The sequence below is a fragment of the Propithecus coquereli genome, unplaced genomic scaffold, assembly GCF_000956105.1.
Source record: "Propithecus coquereli isolate 6110/MARCELLA unplaced genomic scaffold, Pcoq_1.0 Scaffold79, whole genome shotgun sequence".
Classification (NCBI taxonomy): Eukaryota; Metazoa; Chordata; class Mammalia; order Primates; family Indriidae; genus Propithecus; species Propithecus coquereli.
Window position 1 is genome coordinate 2,669,712 of NW_012154062.1, and position 19,119 is coordinate 2,688,830.

A 19,119-nucleotide genomic window follows, 5' to 3' on the forward strand; every position below is an offset into this window, starting at 1 on the left:
TGTTGCGGGGGTAGGTATCGTGGGTGCAGAGCTCAGATGGTGATACTCGGCCCCTTTCCTAACAGGCCACAGACTGGTACTGGGCCGCAGTCCAGGGGTTGGGGACCGAGGCCTTAGAACCAAATTTAAAACATCAATTTATTAACCTTATATACATATCAATGAATTATTAATATGCCAAATAGGATCCAACAGAAACAAAAGTTTTGAAGTCTGAGCCATAATTAGGACAGTCATACTCCTATATCAAGAAGAATTCTTGTTCTCACTCCTATCAGAACTCCTATTAATGCAGCAGCTTCTAAAATAAAAGCATTTCCATCTTGATAAATCACAAGTTAAAAGGTGTTGGATTTTTCATACCCTGAATAATTCATTATCAAACATTAGTACTGTACCCAATAGTGTGCAGCATAAGGAAGCTTGACCTCAAAGAGCTTGTCATCTAACTGGAGAAATAAATCGAGCCCTAATGGAAGTAAAAAAATGCATCATAATGTATAAGTGATGCTGGGAGTCAAAGAAAACAGATTTAAAAGTAGACTGAAGCCAGAAAATAAGGTCTAATACAATAGGACCATAAACTTTGGGTACGTATTTTTTACCCATTATTGGTACTCTACCTGAGCACTCTGTCCTGCAATAGATACTACCATACAACAAGTAAACTGTGCTTTTTTTTTTTTTTTTAAGAGACAGGGTCTGGCTATGCTGCCCAGGCTGGATGGAATCTCCTGGGCTCCAGTGATCCTTCCACCTCAGTCTCCCAGGTAGCTGGGACTAGAAGCATGTGCCACTGTGTCCACCTACAACAATTAAGACTTTTTTAGTCTAAATTTATGCTATCTTCTTATTTTTATCATAGTCGCAGGTCAATGGTTTTAAGATGGTCTCAAAGCTTTAATTCCCCCAAATCCCAATCCTTTCTCTGCTGATATGCTATCATCTACATCTTATTTATATACACAAACATGTCTTCTTTTGTCCTTGCCTAATCTGGAATGCAACTTGAAGAAGCCCTTAAAATGTTATTAAAAATTAATTTCCTAAAAGAAAAAAAAAGAAAAAAAATTAATTTCCAGCTATAACTCTCAGTAGTTCTAAATTCCACACAGCAACTTGCAGTCAGTTTTCATAAATGTTAAATTAGCATCTTGACATAGAATTTCAAATGAACTGTACCAGAATGTTAAGACTAACACAGCTTGGAATGTCAGGGAAGATGGCAGAATAGAAAGCCACCAGGAATCTGTCTCTTCACTGGGACAACAATTATATTCTCAGAATCTGTGTGATGTAAGGATTTTGGAATTCTGGAGTCTATTCAAAGGCTTGCAGCTTCCAGGGAAAGGTGTGGCCAGTAAACTGTAGCTAATTTTGATCAATTTTAGCCTAATACATTAGCAACTATGCATCTTCTCACCCACAGACCTATGGCAGGCAGCCATATTAGTGTTCCTAGAGTAGCTTGCAGGGCACAGAGTGGGCAATAAGGACCTTGTTCTCTAAATATGGGACACCTGTGTTGTGACCAAAATTGGTGCTTCTCATCACAGAGGAGCTGGACACAGAAGCAGGCAGCCACTGTTGCAACTCCCACCACCAAATCTGACTTGAGTGACCACAGTGGAAAATACCCAATTCCTAGACTTCATCCAGTTTATAGATCCAGAGTTCCTTAACAGAGGTGGAAGAGTTGCCACCCTTTAAGGAAGGGTTGCCACTTGGTCACAATTTTATACCATACATCTTACTCAAAGTCATCTGCAGAGGGACCTATAGCCATTTACCGGGGTGACTGGGCACTGGGGGAAAAGGAAAACCCAGGCCTCCTGGGGCTATTAGATACTGACTCTCAATTAATATTGACTCCTGGGTGCCCATGACACCACATTGGTCTACCAGTCAAGTGACAAATATGTTTTGGTCCAAGTCCATCTCACGGTGGGTCTGATGACAATCATTATGAAATGATCTTGTGATTGTTTCCCCATAAACATATTTAGCAAATAGCAGAAAGAATCCTCCAGTTGATCCCCTTACTAATGGAGTAGGAACCATTATGTAGAAAAGGCAGAACCATTATATAAGAAAAGCAGAATGTCCCCGGAGCTACCCCATTTTCCAAAATAGTAAATCAAAGGCAGCATTGTATCCCCAAGGGTAATTGCAGAGAATAATGTCTCCATTAGAACCTTGAGAGATGGTTGGTAGGTGATGCCCATTACATCCTAGTTAACACATTTGATCATTTATCCTTGAAAAAGCCAGATGGATTTTGGAGAATGACTGTGGATTGTCATAAACTTAATCAGGTAGCAGTGCCACCACAGCTGCTGTTTCAGATATGTATCTTTATACTGAAGCAAATTAGCACCGCTCCTAATACTTGGTATGCAACTGTTCCCCTAGCAAATGCCAGCTGACTGGGGCCCAAAGCAAGATAGGGCTCTGCAACTGTTTTAACAGATCCAGCAGAATTCAAAATGTCAGTGACAGACAGGGGTGCTGTGTGGAGCTTCTGATATGTGTTAACGGTTTGAACAGCAGGACCTAGATTGCTATTGGAGCCTGAACCCTTGATCATAGGATATCAACTGACAGGTGATCTGAGCTGCCCATCATGAACTCGGTATTATTTTAAATATAATTTGTGATCCCATCATAAAGTTGGAAGTGTGCACTAACATTCTATTACTTAACGGAAATAAAATATATAAGAAAGAACCTCAGCAGGTCTGAAAAGCACATGGAAATTTCACAAGCATGGTTCAGAATCCCATGTAGCTGCACCCACTGCTTCGCCACCTGTCCCTGGACTCATATCTGTGGCCTCCTGGGAGCACCTGCTGTCCAGAAGGGTGTGCATGGTATGCTGGCATCTGGAAGCAGGCAGCCACTGAATGACAGCCAGCCTCATGGATAGCCCCAAAACACAGTGAAGAGACATATCTCCAGTAGGTAGAAATTTGGGCAGTTCACCTGAGTGGCTTGCTCTGGAAAGACAGCAGGGGGCTCTGGCTGTCTGTTGACATAGGCAGTGCTTGACAGACTGCCTGACATAGACTTAGAAAGGACAAAATTAGAAGATTCGCAACAAAGAAGTCTAAGAGAGCAGCATGTGGACTCCCAGAATGAGCACAAATGTGAAGACAGGTGCATTCTACGGGAATGCTCCCCAGAGGATGTCCACAGCAAAGAAGCCTCTCACTAGTTGGGTGGAAACAAGAGGATCCATCCTGTGGATGTCAGTCAGTCTCCTTCCCCAGCCATTGGGCATTTGCTCAATGGATCCATGGAAAAAGTGGCCGTGGTGGCAGGGACACCATGTATGAGCTCACCAACAACTTCCTCTCACCAAAGAAGATGTGACTGAAGCTCCCATTGTGTGCCCAAACAGTCAATGGCAGAAGCCAAAACAAGACCCCCAGTATGGCACCATTCCCCAGGAAGACTAGACAGTCACCTGGTCAGGAACTGATTACACTGAACCTTTCCCATCATGGAGAAGGGTTGGGAATTCACACTATTACGGATTCAGATTCGCCTCCATAACACTTCTGCCTGTTCCACCATTCACCCACTTACAGAACACCTGATTCATTACTGCTGTGGCTTAGTCTGTTTTCTATTGCTTTTAACAGAATACCTGAAACTGGGCAATTTATAAGAAATGAAATTTATTTCCACATTTCTGGGGGCTGGGAAGCCCAAGGTCGACGGGGGCACATCTGACAAGACCCTTCTTGCTGGTGGGGACTCTCTGAAGAGTCTTGAGGTGGCACAGGGCATCGCATGGTGAGAAGGCTCAGTGTGCTAATGTGGTAACTCAGGTCTCTCTTCCTCTTCTTATAAAACCACAAGTTCCACACCCATGATAACCCTTTAATCCATTAACCTGTTAATCCACAAATGAACTAATCTATTCATGAGGGCTCAATCCAATCACCTGTTAAAGGCCCCACCTCTCAACACTGCCTCATTGGGGTTTAAGTTTCAACATGAGTTTTGGAGGGGACATTCAACCCATACCATATTATATCCCACACAACATCATGTCAGACCCAAGAACTCATTTTATGGCAAAAGGAACAGGCCCCAGGTGCTCATTGGTCTTATCCTGTTCCCATCACCCAGACATAGCTGGCCTGACAAAACAGTGGAATGATCTACAGGAGGCTTAGTTATGGTGTCAGCTAAGCCACACCCTGTGAAGTTGTGTACTGTCCTATAGACAAGTATATACTTTAAATCAACCAAAGGTAGAAGGAGGGAGTGGACTCTCAAAATGTACCTAATAATCCACTAATGGGAATTTTTCCTAATCTTGTATTGTGAGGATTTGGAGGTCCTAATTCCCAAGGAAGGAGGGCAGTCATGGTTTCATTGAACTGGAAATGCAACTGCCACCTGACCATCTGGGGCTCCTAAGAAAGGGGTTACTTTATCAGTCAGATGATTGATTCTGATTACTAAGGGGAAATGGTTGCTGCTACACAAATGATGCAGGAGGGGCTACGTCTGGGATCCAGAGGATTCACTGAAGCATGTCATATTACCCCTATGTCCAGTAACAACTATTGTCCTAAGTTGGGTTATCTAGAAGTGACTGATGCAGAGATTTGGGAGCTCACGATTTGCTGAGGGAGTGCTTGTCAAGAAAAACCTATAAGGGAGGAGTAGGCTACAGAAGAGGAAAGAGGATGTGGTCTCAGACAAGTCCAGCCTTGGCCTCATCCACCAGGGGAGGACCTTGGAAAGCAAATGTTGCCACACATTTGCCCCCTCTTAAGCCCAAGGGCACTAACTTTTTACCCTGTAGCACCCAATTGGGAGTGGCTAACTTGTCACGGAAGCCAAGGACGTTTCGCTAGAGAAGAAAGCAGCTATGAGCAGTTAGCAGCCAATACTCACAGCAGTAGGAGGTGGTTTTAAATCAGTATCAGTGGCAGCAGAAGTTGATTACGTTTGTACATAGAACTTAGACTGAAAACGCTAATGAACTATTCAGAACTCACTTTTTTGGTACATTCTTCCTATTAGGTAAATAAATACCGCTTTCTCCTGCTAAGTGCCGCCTCCTTTCACCAGAGCAGGGAGATTGTTTTGTTTCTCTTGTCTCCAGTGGAAAGCAAATCTGGACTTTTGGTGAAAATGCTGTTGCTTCTGGTTGGAGGAGAAAATTAAAATAGCGTAGTTATATTTTCCTGTCGGTCATACCTCCATAACATAATAAAACCCTCACTGGGTCTGTGATTTAATCATCTTTGTGGCACCCAAAGCGCTTTCCATGTATTAATTGTTCAATAAACGTTTGTTGGAGAAAGCAGCGAATAAAGGTGACATAACAAAATGTGGACGGATTTCAGCAGGATAAAAAGCCCCAGACCAAACGCTTTGCATGCTTATTCCCAAAACCAAACCCCAGACTTTTTCCGCGTACATCTCAGCCCGGAGGGTGATTCACAGGCAGGGTGGCCCCAGGGGAAGGGTCCTCTATCCGGCCCGGGCAGCCCTGCTCCTTCCTGCGCCTTCCCAACCCCCTCTGCTTTTCCGTTCAAACTTCCTCCCACCCTGCAGGCCTCGGGGGACACCCAAGGACCGCGTGTCCCCCGGGACTGCCCGTCCCCTCCACCGCGTCTCGGGAAAACGCAGCCAGACCCAAAGGCTGCAAGGTGCCAGGCGGTCTATAGTCCCCGGTTCCCGCGCATGCTCCCTGACTCGACCAGAGTCACGCTGCAGCCCGCAAGAATCGAAATCCACTTCTCCACATTTTGGGTGTGACCTGGAAGCGGTACAAAACCACCAGCTTCTCCGCCAGGAAGGGAGCGGGCGGTTAACTTAGAGCCGAAGGGCGGAGGCTGCTCGCAAAACCCGGAAGCCCTTGTAGATCCAGTCCGCGGACGGCCGGCGCCTCCGCACATGCGCAGTAGCCCCCGCGGTGGCGGCGGCGGCGGCGGCGGCGGCGGCGGAGGTGTCCCCGGAGCCGGAAGGTCCGGCGGCGGTGGGCTGGCGGCTCCGTGTCTCCCGGGTCATGTCGGCCCAGGGGGACTGCGAGTTCCTGGTGCAGCGAGCCCGAGAGTTGGTGCCCCAGGACCTGTGGGCAGCCAAGGCTTGGCTGATCACGGCCCGCAGCCTCTACCCGGCTGACTTTAACATCCAGGTGAGGTCAGGCCGTGCACGCGGCCGCCCTGCGTGGAGGTGTGCGAATCTCCCGGCGCCCGGCTGCCCGGGTCCGGGCCGAGCCAGCCTGGGGCCGGCCACCTGCTGCCGGCCAGCCCGCCCCTCTCTTCCCATTTCTCTCGTCCCTTGCCCACACCCGTTCTCGCACCTTTCACAAGCCTCCTCCCCAAGCACCTAGAGAGATAGCGGACCCACTTGAGGTCGGATCTGCTTGGATCCGTGGGGCCGCGATGTGCGCTCTGGCCTAGGCGGCACATGTCGCCGCTAGGAAAAGGCCATTCGCTTTTTCATTCATAATGGCAGCCATTTGTCCAGCGCCTGCTACTTTTGAGACATCGTCCCACATCATCCTGGGTGTCCAGCGGTTGCAAGTGAGCGCGAGGGTCACACCCCTGAGCCCTGTGACAAGGCGACCACGTATGTGGCGCTGTCCCGCCAGGTGGTGCTTTGCTCTCAGCTCTCCATTCCCGCGGGGAGGGTACTCACTGAAAGCCCAGAAGCGATGCAGACGAGGTAGGACCAGCCCCAGGAGGTTAGTGACCAGTGGGCCTGATGTGTGTTGCAGTATGAGATGTACACGATCGAGCGCAACGCAGAGCGGACTGCCACCGCCGGGAGACTGCTGTACGACATGTGAGTGAGGATGTTTGCAGAACTTTCACTGCACTGGGTCTCTCGACGAGATTTTGTTTCTGTCTGTAGAAACGGGACCTGAGATGGGTAAAGATCTTCAAGTTCATCCACGTCTCTGGTACCCAAAGCTTGCTTACTAATGAGTCCAGGCCTTCCATTAATTGCTGACACACCTTCTTCAGAGAAGTCTTTTTATTCTTATGTTTCATTCTTGTTAAAAAGTCTTTTTCCACAATTGTTTATTTTAGCAATAACACATGCTCCCTGCAAAAGCTCAGACAAAAGTTAAAGAGAATAAAAAGTTAAAGTGCTTCTAAACTCGACCAGAATTAAGTTTTGTGTGCAGTATATCTGTACAAATACACATAATACATATAAATAAGTTTTTGCGGGGAGAGGGGTTACTGAAGTGAGATCACACTATTCTGCAACTTACCTTCTTCACCTACTGTACTGGACCTCTTCCCATTTCAGTATGTAGAGTTCTACTTCGTTCTTTTTCATGCCTATACAGCATTTCACAACCACTCTTTTCTTGGAGGACATTTAGAGAGATAGTTTTCAATTATTTGGAACTATGTTCAGAGTGTCTGTCAGTAAGCAATTTTGTACCCATATTTTGGTGTTTTTCTGTGGAATAGATTCCAACACAAATATTTTCATACTCAAAGGGTCTGCACATTTTAAATTTTGATACGCTATGAAATCACTCTCCAAAAAGTACTATCCCAATTTACATTTGCACTTACGGTATATAAGAGCCAGTTTTCCCGCACCCTTACCAACACTGGATATTATCTGTCTCTTTTGAATTTGTGCTACTTGTATTACTAAGGTTGAGTGTTGTTTCAACTCTTCTCTTTGGCTGTTTGTATTCTATGGTTTGCCTTTGCTCATTTTTTTTTTTGGATGATTTGTTTTATTCTTGTTGATTTTTAGGAGTTCTTTGTATATTACGGTTGCTCATCTTTTCACTTATAATAATCTCTAAAGACTTTTGTAAGTACTCTTATTTTTCTAAACTAATTAGTTTTTAGTTTTATATCTTTATTTTGGTTTGTTTTGGCACATCTAAGCATTCCCTTGGAATAAAGAAAATATTTTTTGCCAAATGATAATGGTCTTTTTTTTTGGATACTGTATAGAATCTGACATTTTAATTTAATGCATTCATTTTAAAATAGGTTTGTGAATTTCCCAGACCAGCCGGTGGTGTGGAGAGAAATCAGCATTATTACATCAGCATTAAGGAACGATTCACAGGATAAACAAACCCAATTTTTAAGAAGTAAGAGTGGAGTAATAACTTAATGGTATACACATGACCATTTCTGGAATACCAAATCATATATAGTAATTTTACCAAAAAAGTTACACCTGTGGTATTGGTGCCTGTATGTATGTTTTATTCTTGGCAACCTAAGTCTACAATAATGTCACGCAGTACCTTGAGTATTTGCTTAGAACGCTTTAAGCTTCCTTAAAGGATATGGATTTATTAGCAACCAGGGAACTGAATATATTTTTAACAGGTTTTACATTAACCAGAAAACATCTATAGATTAACCAGATCGCCACAAAACAGAAAAGAAACTTTTTGTAATTTATGAACTTTCTCTTTAGACTTCTGTGTTTGTTGCTACAGCCAATCAAAGATTTCAAAGTCTGGATAAAAAAGAAAGTAGATGGTTTAGGTCATTTCAACTTAAACAAGCGTGTGTTCTTTATCTCAACCTGCAACAAGCACTCTTATGACGGTTCACATACATCACTCATGTCTTCTGTATCCAATAAGGCCTCCAAATACTCTATGATTATTCAGCAAACATCTTGTACTAAATACCATCAGACCCAAAAGCCTGCCAGGTTGTAGGCAAAACCTGACCACAGTGATCGTTTATGTAGTGTTCACTGTTCCGTACACAAAAATGCCTTACTTAACACTTTTGCTTCAGTATTTTGTTTCTGAAAGAAACTTTTAAAAGTGCAATGTGTTGTATACAGGTTTATTTGAAACTCTTCCTGGTCGGGTCCAGTGTGAAATGTTACTAAAGGTCACGGAACAATGCTTCAACACATTGGAACGATCAGAGATGCTGCTTCTACTTCTGCGGCGCTTCCCTGAAACAGTGGTACAGCATGGGGTAAGATTTGATTCCTTTTCTTTTTTTTAAGAGAAAATAAAATGGATCATTGATAGATTCATTAGTACAGTTAGGATCTGTAGTATGTACTATATTAAAGTGGAGATTCTGAGGAGCACTGGCTAAGATTGAACTTAAATTGAGGATTCTTAGTAAAGCTGAAAGGACATCATTGTTACCAAACTTTATAAATTTCCAGGAAAAGTTTCTTATCAGTATAAGGAAACAGTCACCAAACCCTTGATAGTACTATTTTTTTTGCAGTCTATACAGTCAAAAATAATCTTTTTCCATTGTATTTAGCAATGTGGCTTTTTATTTTTTTTTTAATTTATTTTTTCTTGGAGAGGGGGTCTCTCGCGGGCTGAAGTTCAGTGGCCTGATCATAGCTCAGTGCAACTTCAAAATCCTGGGCTCAAGCGATCTACCTGCTTCAGCCTCCTGAGTAGCTAGGACTCTACAGGCATGTGCCACCATGCCCGGCTAATTTTTAAAGTTTTTGTAGAGATGAGGTCTCACTATGTTGCCCAAGCTGGTCTCAAACTCCTGGCCTCAAGAAATCCTCCCACGCATCAGCCTCCCAAAATGCTGGGATACGGGCTTGAGCCACCACACCCAGCCCAATAATATGTTTTTGAATTTAAATGAGAGCTACAATTTATAGTCTTAATAGATATGTTTTTCATGTGCTTCTTCCTTCTATTCCTTCTACTTCCCTATGTCTGTAATAATTATTGAGTGCTATTGGCAGGCATTGGTGAGTGTTAAGTATCTGCTTCTCTGTGTTTCTGAATGCCCTGAAGTAAACAGTGTCTCTCCTTACAGATGAGGAAATTGAATCTCAAATGTTTTAGTAACTTCCCGTAGCCAGTGAGTAGTCAGGATTCAAACCATTCATCTCCATTCATTTAAACTCTGTGGCTTATTCTTTCCCATGCCATTTTTTGGGCTTCTGATCCTGGTTCACCTTTTCCATACCTCCTTGTGTTAGTTTCCTAGGCCTCCTGTAACTAAGTACTAGAAACTGGGTGGCTTAAAACAACAGAAACTCTTTCACGATTCTGGAAGCTGGAAGTCCAAAAGCAAGGTGCCGGCAGGGCCATATTCCCCACAAAGGCTCTGGGGACGAATCCTCGCTTTTCTCTGCCTAGCCTCGAGTTGTCAGCAGTCTTCACCACTGCTCGGCCAGCAGCTGCATCTCTCTAGTTTCTGTCTCCATTGTCACATGATCCCCTTCCCTTTGTGTCCATGTCTTTACATGGCTTCTCGTAAGGACACCAGTTACTAGATTTAGGGCCCACCCTAATCCAGTATGACCTCATCTTAACTAATTACATCTACAAAGCCACTATTTGTTTTTAAAGGTAAACTATATTTGAAATCACATTCTGAGGTTCTGGGTGGATGTGAATTTGGGGTGACACTGTTCAACCCACTACACCCCTCGATTGTTACTCTGACTTTTAACCTTCTGTGTTACATAGTCCTTCATACCGTTCCACCCTGCCTTAGAGCATCCGTGTGTGGCTGCAAAGAAGATAATACAAACATCTTAGCAGATCTTGATAAGGGGCTTTGTAGTATGCTAGGGCACATGAGAAGTGGAAAGGTAGCCTTAAAACTCAGACAGTTCTGTCTGGTCCAGCTCAGACTGCATGACAGACTATTCCTGAACTTACGTTAAAAGGGGTAAGTTTTATCTGTACAATACATCTTCACATAGAGAATGATAAAGTTAGTTTCCGTGTTTCTTAGAAAATCTCTGCATCTCTATTACCATTCAGACTCTAGTTCTAGTGCTGCCCTTAAGTTTCTGTAGACATTTTGTTAGTATTTCAATTTTACTAATTCTGAGGAGACTGAGACAGAATGGTCAGGTGAATTTGGACTTCGTAGCTGTGTTGCTGATGCATTTTTTTTTTGTTTTCTAGTCTTTAAAATGTGATTATTTTTTCTCAGGGAAGTTTTAATATACAAACTGTGATAAGTAAAAAAAAAAAAATACCGTGATTCTTCATGTAATTCTGACTTCTTTAAATGATTAATTTTATTTTGAAACAGGTTGGCCTTGGGGAGGCATTGTTAGAGGCTGAAACCATTGAAGAACAAGAATCTCCTGTTAACTGCTTTAGAAAATTATTTGGTAAGAAAAATGTATTCTATATTACTTCCTTATGGTAACTAGAATGTGCTGGGGTAAGTATATTTTAGGGTTAAGCTCATTTGTGGAAAGCAGAGGAGCTCTTCATAGTACGGAATTTAAATTCTGCTTTTTTTGACCTAGAAAGCATTTTAAACAACTTCTAAACTTTTATTATGTAGTATTTGATACCTCCGAAAGAATATATGTAACCATATATGTAAGTATTATATGAAGCATAATAATAAACAAACATCTGAACGCCTCTCCAAGATAAGAACTAGATCTGCACCCACAATGTAGAATCTGCTCGTGGGTTTCCTTGCGGACTCTATCCACCAGTGCCTTTCTGTGTGGCAATTTTAAAATAAATGTGCCATGAGGGATTCCCCCCTCCTGTATATTTTAGATACCACATTAAGTGAACTCTAAAATAAGTTTTGTTTTTGCCAGAACCCTACGGTAGACAACCTAATCTGTTTTTTCTTCTTTTTCCCCTTCAACAGTTTGTGATGTCCTCCCTCTAATAATTAACAACCATGATGTTCGATTGCCTGCCAATTTATTATATAAGTATTTGAACAAAGCAGCTGAATTTTATATCAACTATGTCACTAGATCTGCTCAGATAGAAAATCAGCACCAAGGTAAGTGGGAATACACTGTACCTTTATTTAGACAGGCTTTAGTAAAATTACAAATTCAGAAGTCCCTCAGCATTCTGATCGTTCTCCTTGGGATGCATTCCAGTTTGATAGTGTTTCTGAAAGATAGCATCTAGGAAACGATACTACAGTTAAGAGATGAGACTTTTCTGGAACCACTGCCACCCCTTGATCAAAACAGTCTTCTTGGTGAACTTCACACATGTAACACATTTGCCAAGTAGGGAAAGTCACTTCCTGCTTATACCAGAGGCCAGTTGTGGGTCCTTGAGCAAAACATATAATGTGTTGAGATTCTTTACTCTTTTCTTTTGAATGGAGAATCAGACTTTTTCTTTCTTTATCAAGTACCATATAAATAATAAATAGTAATGTTAATTGTAGGCTTTTTTTCCCTCACATCACAGGTGCCCAAGATACATCTGATTTAATGTCTCCTAGCAAACGTAGCTCTCAGAAGTACATAATAGAAGGGCTGACTGAAAAATCATCCCAGATTGTAGACCCTTGGGAGAGGTTGTTCAAGATTTTGAATGTTGTTGGAATGAGATGTGAATGGCAGATGGATAAAGGAAGACGGTAATAAATAGTTTATTTCTAGAATTGCCTAGCAAATCTTTTGATTGCATAATTCAATCAATTCAATTTTGGATTATTGTATAATAAGACACTTTTAAAAACCACACAGTACATAGGTACACTCCTCTTTGGGCACATTTTGTGACATTCAATATTTATGCAAAAGAGAGCGGTTTTCCCTTTATCAGAAGATTCATAACTGAAGTATGAACTCTTAAGATGATGTTGACTTTGTAATTCTCCTTGGTAGTTCAGAGAAAAGAGAAGCTGCTTGGCATGTTTGTGTCATGACATCTTGGCCTGATCACTGCCCTAATTCAGAAAGGGAAATTTGCCATTCATATGCAGACAGAAAAGAATAATTTTACATGCCTAGAGCTACAATTGGTAAATGTAATGGTTCTACCAGAGCTTTTTTTTTTAGATCTTTTGCTGACAAGCCCAGAGTAATTGAATAAGTTTTATCATCCTTTATTTTTCAGAAGCTATGGTGATATTTTGCATAGAATGAAGGATCTCTGCAGATACATGAATAACTTTGATAACGAAGCACATGCAAAATATAAAAACCAAGTGGTTTATTCCACTATGTTGGTCTTCTTTAAGAATGCATTCCAGTACGTCAACAGCATACAGCCATCTCTTTTCCAAGGTCGGTTTACAAATTTTAGAGTGTTCCAAAATACTGGTACAGTGAAGATGGTAAGGATGACGAAAATGTTTACTTTAACCACTGTCATTGGCTCCATGTAGCCATGGTACCAGTGCTTTTTGCAATTGGTGATTTAGTTAGGTTTAGTCTGGCTTATTAGTTGGTAGCTTTTATATAAGTGTATTTTCATTAAAAATTTCTATTATCAAAGGATGTGGTGGTAATGTGAAATGAAATACAGATATTGAATGCCTTTATTTTGTAAAAACAGCAGATGTATTGAAGTATATCACAATAGGCAAAGATTTCTTAAGTAAAATACATGTTTTATATATAATATATACATATATATAGGCTAAGAAGTTTGAAAAATAGAAACAAGAGGGTGAAATCACCCATAATCCTTCCAGTATAATACAGCTCTCATTTTTATGTATTGCCTTATAGTCTTACATGTCCTTAGACTTTATGTGGAATTTGTAACATAATGTGTGTGTAATTTTGTAGTCGTTTTATGGTAATTTTATGATTCATGTTCATTGTAAAAAATTTTCATGTAGGTAAGAACAAATACAAAGAAGGAACTATCACTTATATTCTGCTACTGAAAGAGAATCTTTATTAACAATTTGGTGTATAGCTAGACAGTCTTTTTTTTTTCTATATGCACATTTGTTTACCTAATTGGGATCACACTGAACATATTTTTAATGACCTTTATTTACTCATGACAGGTGAGTGAACTTCCCTCTCATATTACATAGTCTTTTCCTTGCTGCATTTTTAAATGTTAGCGTTTTCTCTCCCTTCCTAGGTCCTAATGCCCCAAGCCAAGTTCCGCTGGTACTTCTTGAAGATGTATCCAATGTGTATGGTGATGTAGAAATTGATCGTAATAAGCACATACATAAAAAGAGGAAACTAGCTGAGGGAAGAGAGAAAACCATGGTAATCCTTTCAGATATAATTATTAACAGATTGTATGTTTATGGTTTGCTAGAGTTGAATCTTTGTATAATATGGCTTTGGAGATAAATTATACAATATAATTACTGTGTAAGTCAGTGGTTCTTAACTGGAGGCAATTCTGCCCCCCAGGGCCATTTGGCAGTATCCGGAGACATTTTTGATGTTCATGGCTTGGTGGGGAGGGGTTGCTATTAGCATCTAGTGGGTAGAGAACAGGAATGCGGCCAAACATCCTACAATGCACAGGACAGCCCAACAAGTCAATACTGACAAGGCTGAGAAACCCAGGTATAAGTTACTTATATATGTTTTGACTGAATGGCATTGATTAAATTTAAAAAAGAAAGCCAAAGCTGCAGTGGACATGTAGAGCAGGAAGCTGTGCTGGGTTCTGGCCTCAGAATGGAAAGTGCTGAGGCTCTCAGGGTAGCCTGAACAAGCCATGGGGAGATGCTGGGGAGGTTTCATGAAGGAGTCCCACATTTGAAATCAGCCTTGAAGGATACATAGGGTTTTATCAGTTGGAATTGGGAGGTCAATTTTGTTGAGCAGAGATAGTTTATACAAAGACGCAAGAGCCAGAGAATGGGAAGATCCATCAGTCCTCTAACTTGGCCAGGTAATAAGCTATGCATGACAGTGATTTGCAAACTTTTACTTAAGCAGAAGAACCTTTTCTTTCAATAAAATCTTTAGTGGAAGCCCAGTGTGTAACAGGAAAGTTGAGCTGCTCCAGTTCAGGAGTCAGCAAACTTTTTCTGTAAATGGCCAAGTAATAACTACTTTTGGCTTTGCAGGCCATATGGTCTCTATTGCAGCTACTCAGCTTTGCTATAATAGTGCACAAACATCCATAGACAATACGAAAAACAAATGAGGGAGCCATGTTTAAATAAAACTTTATTTGCAAAAACAGTTTGGCCTGCTGGACATAGTTTATTAATCCCTGTTCTAGTTGAAATATCCAAAGAGAGCCAAGAGCCTCACCCATTTTTTGTCCTGTTTCTTCCATCCTTGGGTAACATTTTACTAGATCCTGGGCACAATGAGAGATAAGTCTGAAGATCACATTCATTAATTTGATGTCTCTGTAGACTCTCTAGAAGATGGTTTGGAGACAGGAAGACATAAAGCTATTCTGGATGCTTATAAAGTTATTAACCCTTTCGATTAACTTATTTAAGTTCTTTCCTCCGACAGAAAAATGCACACATGCACAATTTCCAAATTATTTTAGGGGTCAACAGATGCTTTGAAGCCCAACCATGAACCCCAGGTTGAGAACTTTCCCAGGTGCTCCCATAAGCCTGTGTACACTTTCCTGCTTGCCTGACATTCCCAGGTGGAGTAAGTCTTGTTAGCTCTTCCTTGTGGTGTCTGAGAGTGCTAGTTTATCCAGGGACTGCACGTGAAGACCACAGACACCTCTTTCTTCCATGCAGATAACAGGTTGTATGTTACTAGTTTTAAGTAAAAGTAATCCCATGCCCCCATAAAATTCAGCATATATAGCATAGCCGCAGTCCCTCAGTTTCTCTCCGTCCTTACGCTGCCTCCCTGCTCAAGCCATCACAGTCTCTTTCCAAGGCAGTCAGAGTAGTTACGTTGTCTTCCTGCTTTCAGCCTTGCGCCCTACAACCTCTTCTTGCCTCAGCAGCCAGAATGATCTTTTTGAAATATGAATCAGACGTGGCTCTCTTGCTTTCCAGCCTCTCAGGGCTTCCCATCACACGTAGACTAAAATCCAGACTCTTCACTTTGCCGTACAAAGTACCTCCTGAGCAGGCCCTTCTGTGCTGCAGACACACTGGCCTCCCTGAACAAGTCTAATGCTCTGAGCCCGTGCCTGCTTCCCGGCCTCTGCCCGTGGAGGCTGTGCTCTGTAAGTGGGGCGCTTTTCCCTCAGGTCTCAGACTAGGTCCTTGTCATTCTGTCCCAGCCCAAACATTTCTCCTTCTGAGGCCTCCCCTGAGCATGCATCTTCAGTAGTTGTCCAGTTTTCTCTTGTTCTTACTCTGCTTTAATTCCCTGCATAACTCATTTTGCTTGTTGGTTGGTTGGTTGGTTGGTTTACTGTGTGTCCCTTCACTAGAGTACAAGCTCCGTGGGCCTAGGACTTGGTCCAGCTTATCCACAAATGTGCCCCGGGCATTTGAACAGTGCCTGAGCCAAAGCAGGCGTTCGGCGAACATCTGGTAAAGGAGGGAATTCCCACTGACCCCTGCAGGGTTTGGCATCCAGGCTGTAGGATAATTTTAAATATTCTGAGCCCACCTATCCTTCTGTTTTTTCACCTGTCACATGCTCATTTAGCAGGCCCTGTTCTCATTCTCTGGCCTTCCAACTGATCTGGGATTTCCATCTACTTTGTTTTCACTGTCTTAGCTGACTTCCTCCTGGTTTTCATCCCATCCCACAGTGTGCCCCCACCTGATGCAGGTCTAGCCAAGTCTGTGTGTCCCGTCACAGCAGAGGACATATCTGATGGCCTAAGAGTTCAGCTCACAGATGCATCTTGCTTTGCTTATAGTATTGTTGTTTTAATAACCTAGCATTTAAAAATTAGAAACCTAACATTTCTCATAATCCAGATTTCCAACTTCCACTTTATAATTGGAATATTTGGTAACACAGGCCCCTATGGTGGCCCACAACTGGAGTTGGGTGGTGGCTGCCCACATTAGATAGTACTTTCTCCACCCAGCCTGATTCACTGGCTCATGTGACAGGCCAGATGGCTGGAGCTGGGGGGCGGTCCTCTCCTGTGGGCAGTCTGTTCCCCCACCTAGCACGCTGTTGTGTGTGTTTCCTGCGGTGAGGGCCCTTGTTCCAGAGCACGCCCTCGGAGCTTCAGACTGTATGTGCACATTTCAAAATCGATTTCTCTAAATTTTACAAACATTTGGAACTCCACACTACTTCCCACCACACCTGGGGGCCTTTAATACATTCCTGCTCTCATTTTGAGGCAGGGATGTTTTCCATAAGTTGCAACACTAACGAACACACCATTCATGTTAGTGTATGGTATTAGACCGCCACGACTTGGCAAGAAACAGCCCCTGATGAAATAATACCTGACAAGTAGGTTTTGATTGTGAAAGCATGTGTGTCATCACTGAGGGAGGATAAAAACATGGGCGCTGGACAGTGGGATGGCATAGAGTCCCCAAGCAGGTAATGGCAGGAGGATACCAAGCTCAGGAGGCACGAGAAAGGTGGGCAGTGGGAAGGAGGTGCTAATGGCTTCCTGTCTTAGCTGAGATGAGTTTGGGTAACGAAACTTTTAGCAAAAACATTTGTACCTATTTTTAAATGATCTCAGTGGAGTAAAGATCTGCAAAAAGAATTTAATTTGGGTCATTGAATTAGTAAAATGACTTACGTGGAATTAAAGAGTCAAGAAATTCCTAGCAAAATAAAATTCAGTAGAGCTTTTTTACCTTTCCTGGTTTTTTGGCAAAATGTCTGACTCTGTCCACTGGCATTTCCCGAGGTTGCTTTTTCCCACAGCCTTCTCTTTTCTTTGACTTTTTTATTACTTGAGATGAAGAGCAAGAAAAGTAAAAAATCTTTTCTAACGCATTACTAAGTACGTGTAGACAAATGTAATTCCTGATGGGACACCTTACACTGAGGGAGCAGAGCTGGAGAGAGGGGTGGCCAGAGGAGTTGTGTGCAGTGAACAAAAGATAAATACAGTCATTCTCTGGCATTATTTCTTAGGGGACTCAGGCTTTAATTTTATTCCAGTACATGACAAACTATTATTTGGAAGCAAATTAAGTAATGTCACATATTGGGGGGAAAAATAACCTCTAAAACAGGCACCATTTAAGCTATATCTCTCAATGTAAAAATCTAATTTTTGACTTTTATAAAATGAATATATTTTTAAATTATTGGAAAATTTAATTCCGTAACTTTGCTCCAAAGCCAACATAAGCAAACATTAAGAATTTATATCAGAAAAAGATAAACTCAATGTTAAAAGGAAAAATTGAATGTGTGAGACTGTAAAGATGAAAAATTTATACTAATTTTCAAAGCTAACTTGTTAAATTAAAAAATTTATTTGTTAGACATATATAGTATCCTTTGATATAAGATCCATATAATAGGCAGAACTGGTAGCAATAAACATAATAGTGTTTTGATACATGACCATATTTGTAACTTCGAATTAATCTTGTTCTTCACATTCTTTAAGCAGAGTTCAGATGACGAAGACTGTTCAGCAAAAGGAAGAAATCGTCACATTGTAGTCAATAAAGCAGAACTTGCTAACTCCATCGAAGTGTTGGAAAGCTTTAAATTGGCCAGGGAGAGCTGGGAGTTGCTCTATTCCCTGGAATTCCTTGACAAAGGTAAGAATGTGCTTGTCATATTGGTGCTGTTTAATGTTTTATATAAAATCATTATGCTGTCTGAAATGTCACTTATGGCAAATTAAATTGATTATAGTAGTTCACACATTCTATAGGATTCTTTTAAATCTTGATACCTAATCAGTTATTAATATTCAAATCACGAGTCACCTCTTAGCTCCTACTCTGATGGTGTATTATGATCAGGGTTGGCATGGAGTTTGAGGGAGAAGATTTGGTCTTTCTTTTAAATATTTGTATTGCTGGCCTTTTGTTTCTTGCTGGGTTGTTTTGTGCTTTTAGTTCTTTTCCTACTGCTTTGCATCTTCCTCAAGCTGCATGGGACTAAGAATACAAAAGGTCTTGCTGTTTTTAATCTGTATTAACCCCACTGCCTGCAAAACTCAAAATCCAAAAACTACAGAAAGCCTATTTCTTTTGATTACAGACATAAAACTAGAAGGGGTTTTAGGTGCATACCAGTTAAATTATTAAGTATTTCAGCATTACTTAGAAGTCACTAGCTCTTTGCTAATCAAGGTATTTTTACTATACTTTGGAATCAAGGCCCATTATTTTCCTTTTAGACAGTGGACATTCATCCCTGGGGCTCCTGTCACATGCCAATACAGGGCCCTTGGTCAGATGTATGATATTTTCTAGGTAAATGTAGCATTGTTCAGTTTCTCTTTGTCACATCTAGAATTGTGGTCATGTGCGTGACAATTTTGGAGGGGATTTTTCCTTTAGTTATAAATTGATTAAAAAAAAAAGAATAAAAACTTTT

General features: G+C 41.6%; 1 protein-coding gene across 1 annotated transcript in view; it reads left to right on the forward strand.

The window, feature by feature from the left end:
- The first annotated feature begins 5,896 nt into the window (after positions 1-5,896).
- Positions 5,897-19,119, forward strand: part of INTS10 (integrator complex subunit 10) — a 28,012-nt gene continuing 14,789 nt past the window's right edge. Inside the window, exons 1-10 of the mRNA XM_012662915.1 lie at positions 5,897-6,163; positions 6,749-6,816; positions 8,001-8,104; positions 8,821-8,960; positions 11,022-11,103; positions 11,607-11,747; positions 12,173-12,344; positions 12,827-12,996; positions 13,811-13,944; positions 18,179-18,360. Of these exons, the coding sequence (XP_012518369.1) occupies positions 6,035-6,163; positions 6,749-6,816; positions 8,001-8,104; positions 8,821-8,960; positions 11,022-11,103; positions 11,607-11,747; positions 12,173-12,344; positions 12,827-12,996; positions 13,811-13,944; positions 18,179-18,360 (1,322 nt within the window). The 5' untranslated portion in view covers positions 5,897-6,034. The remainder of the gene's footprint in view (positions 6,164-6,748; positions 6,817-8,000; positions 8,105-8,820; positions 8,961-11,021; positions 11,104-11,606; positions 11,748-12,172; positions 12,345-12,826; positions 12,997-13,810; positions 13,945-18,178; positions 18,361-19,119) is intronic.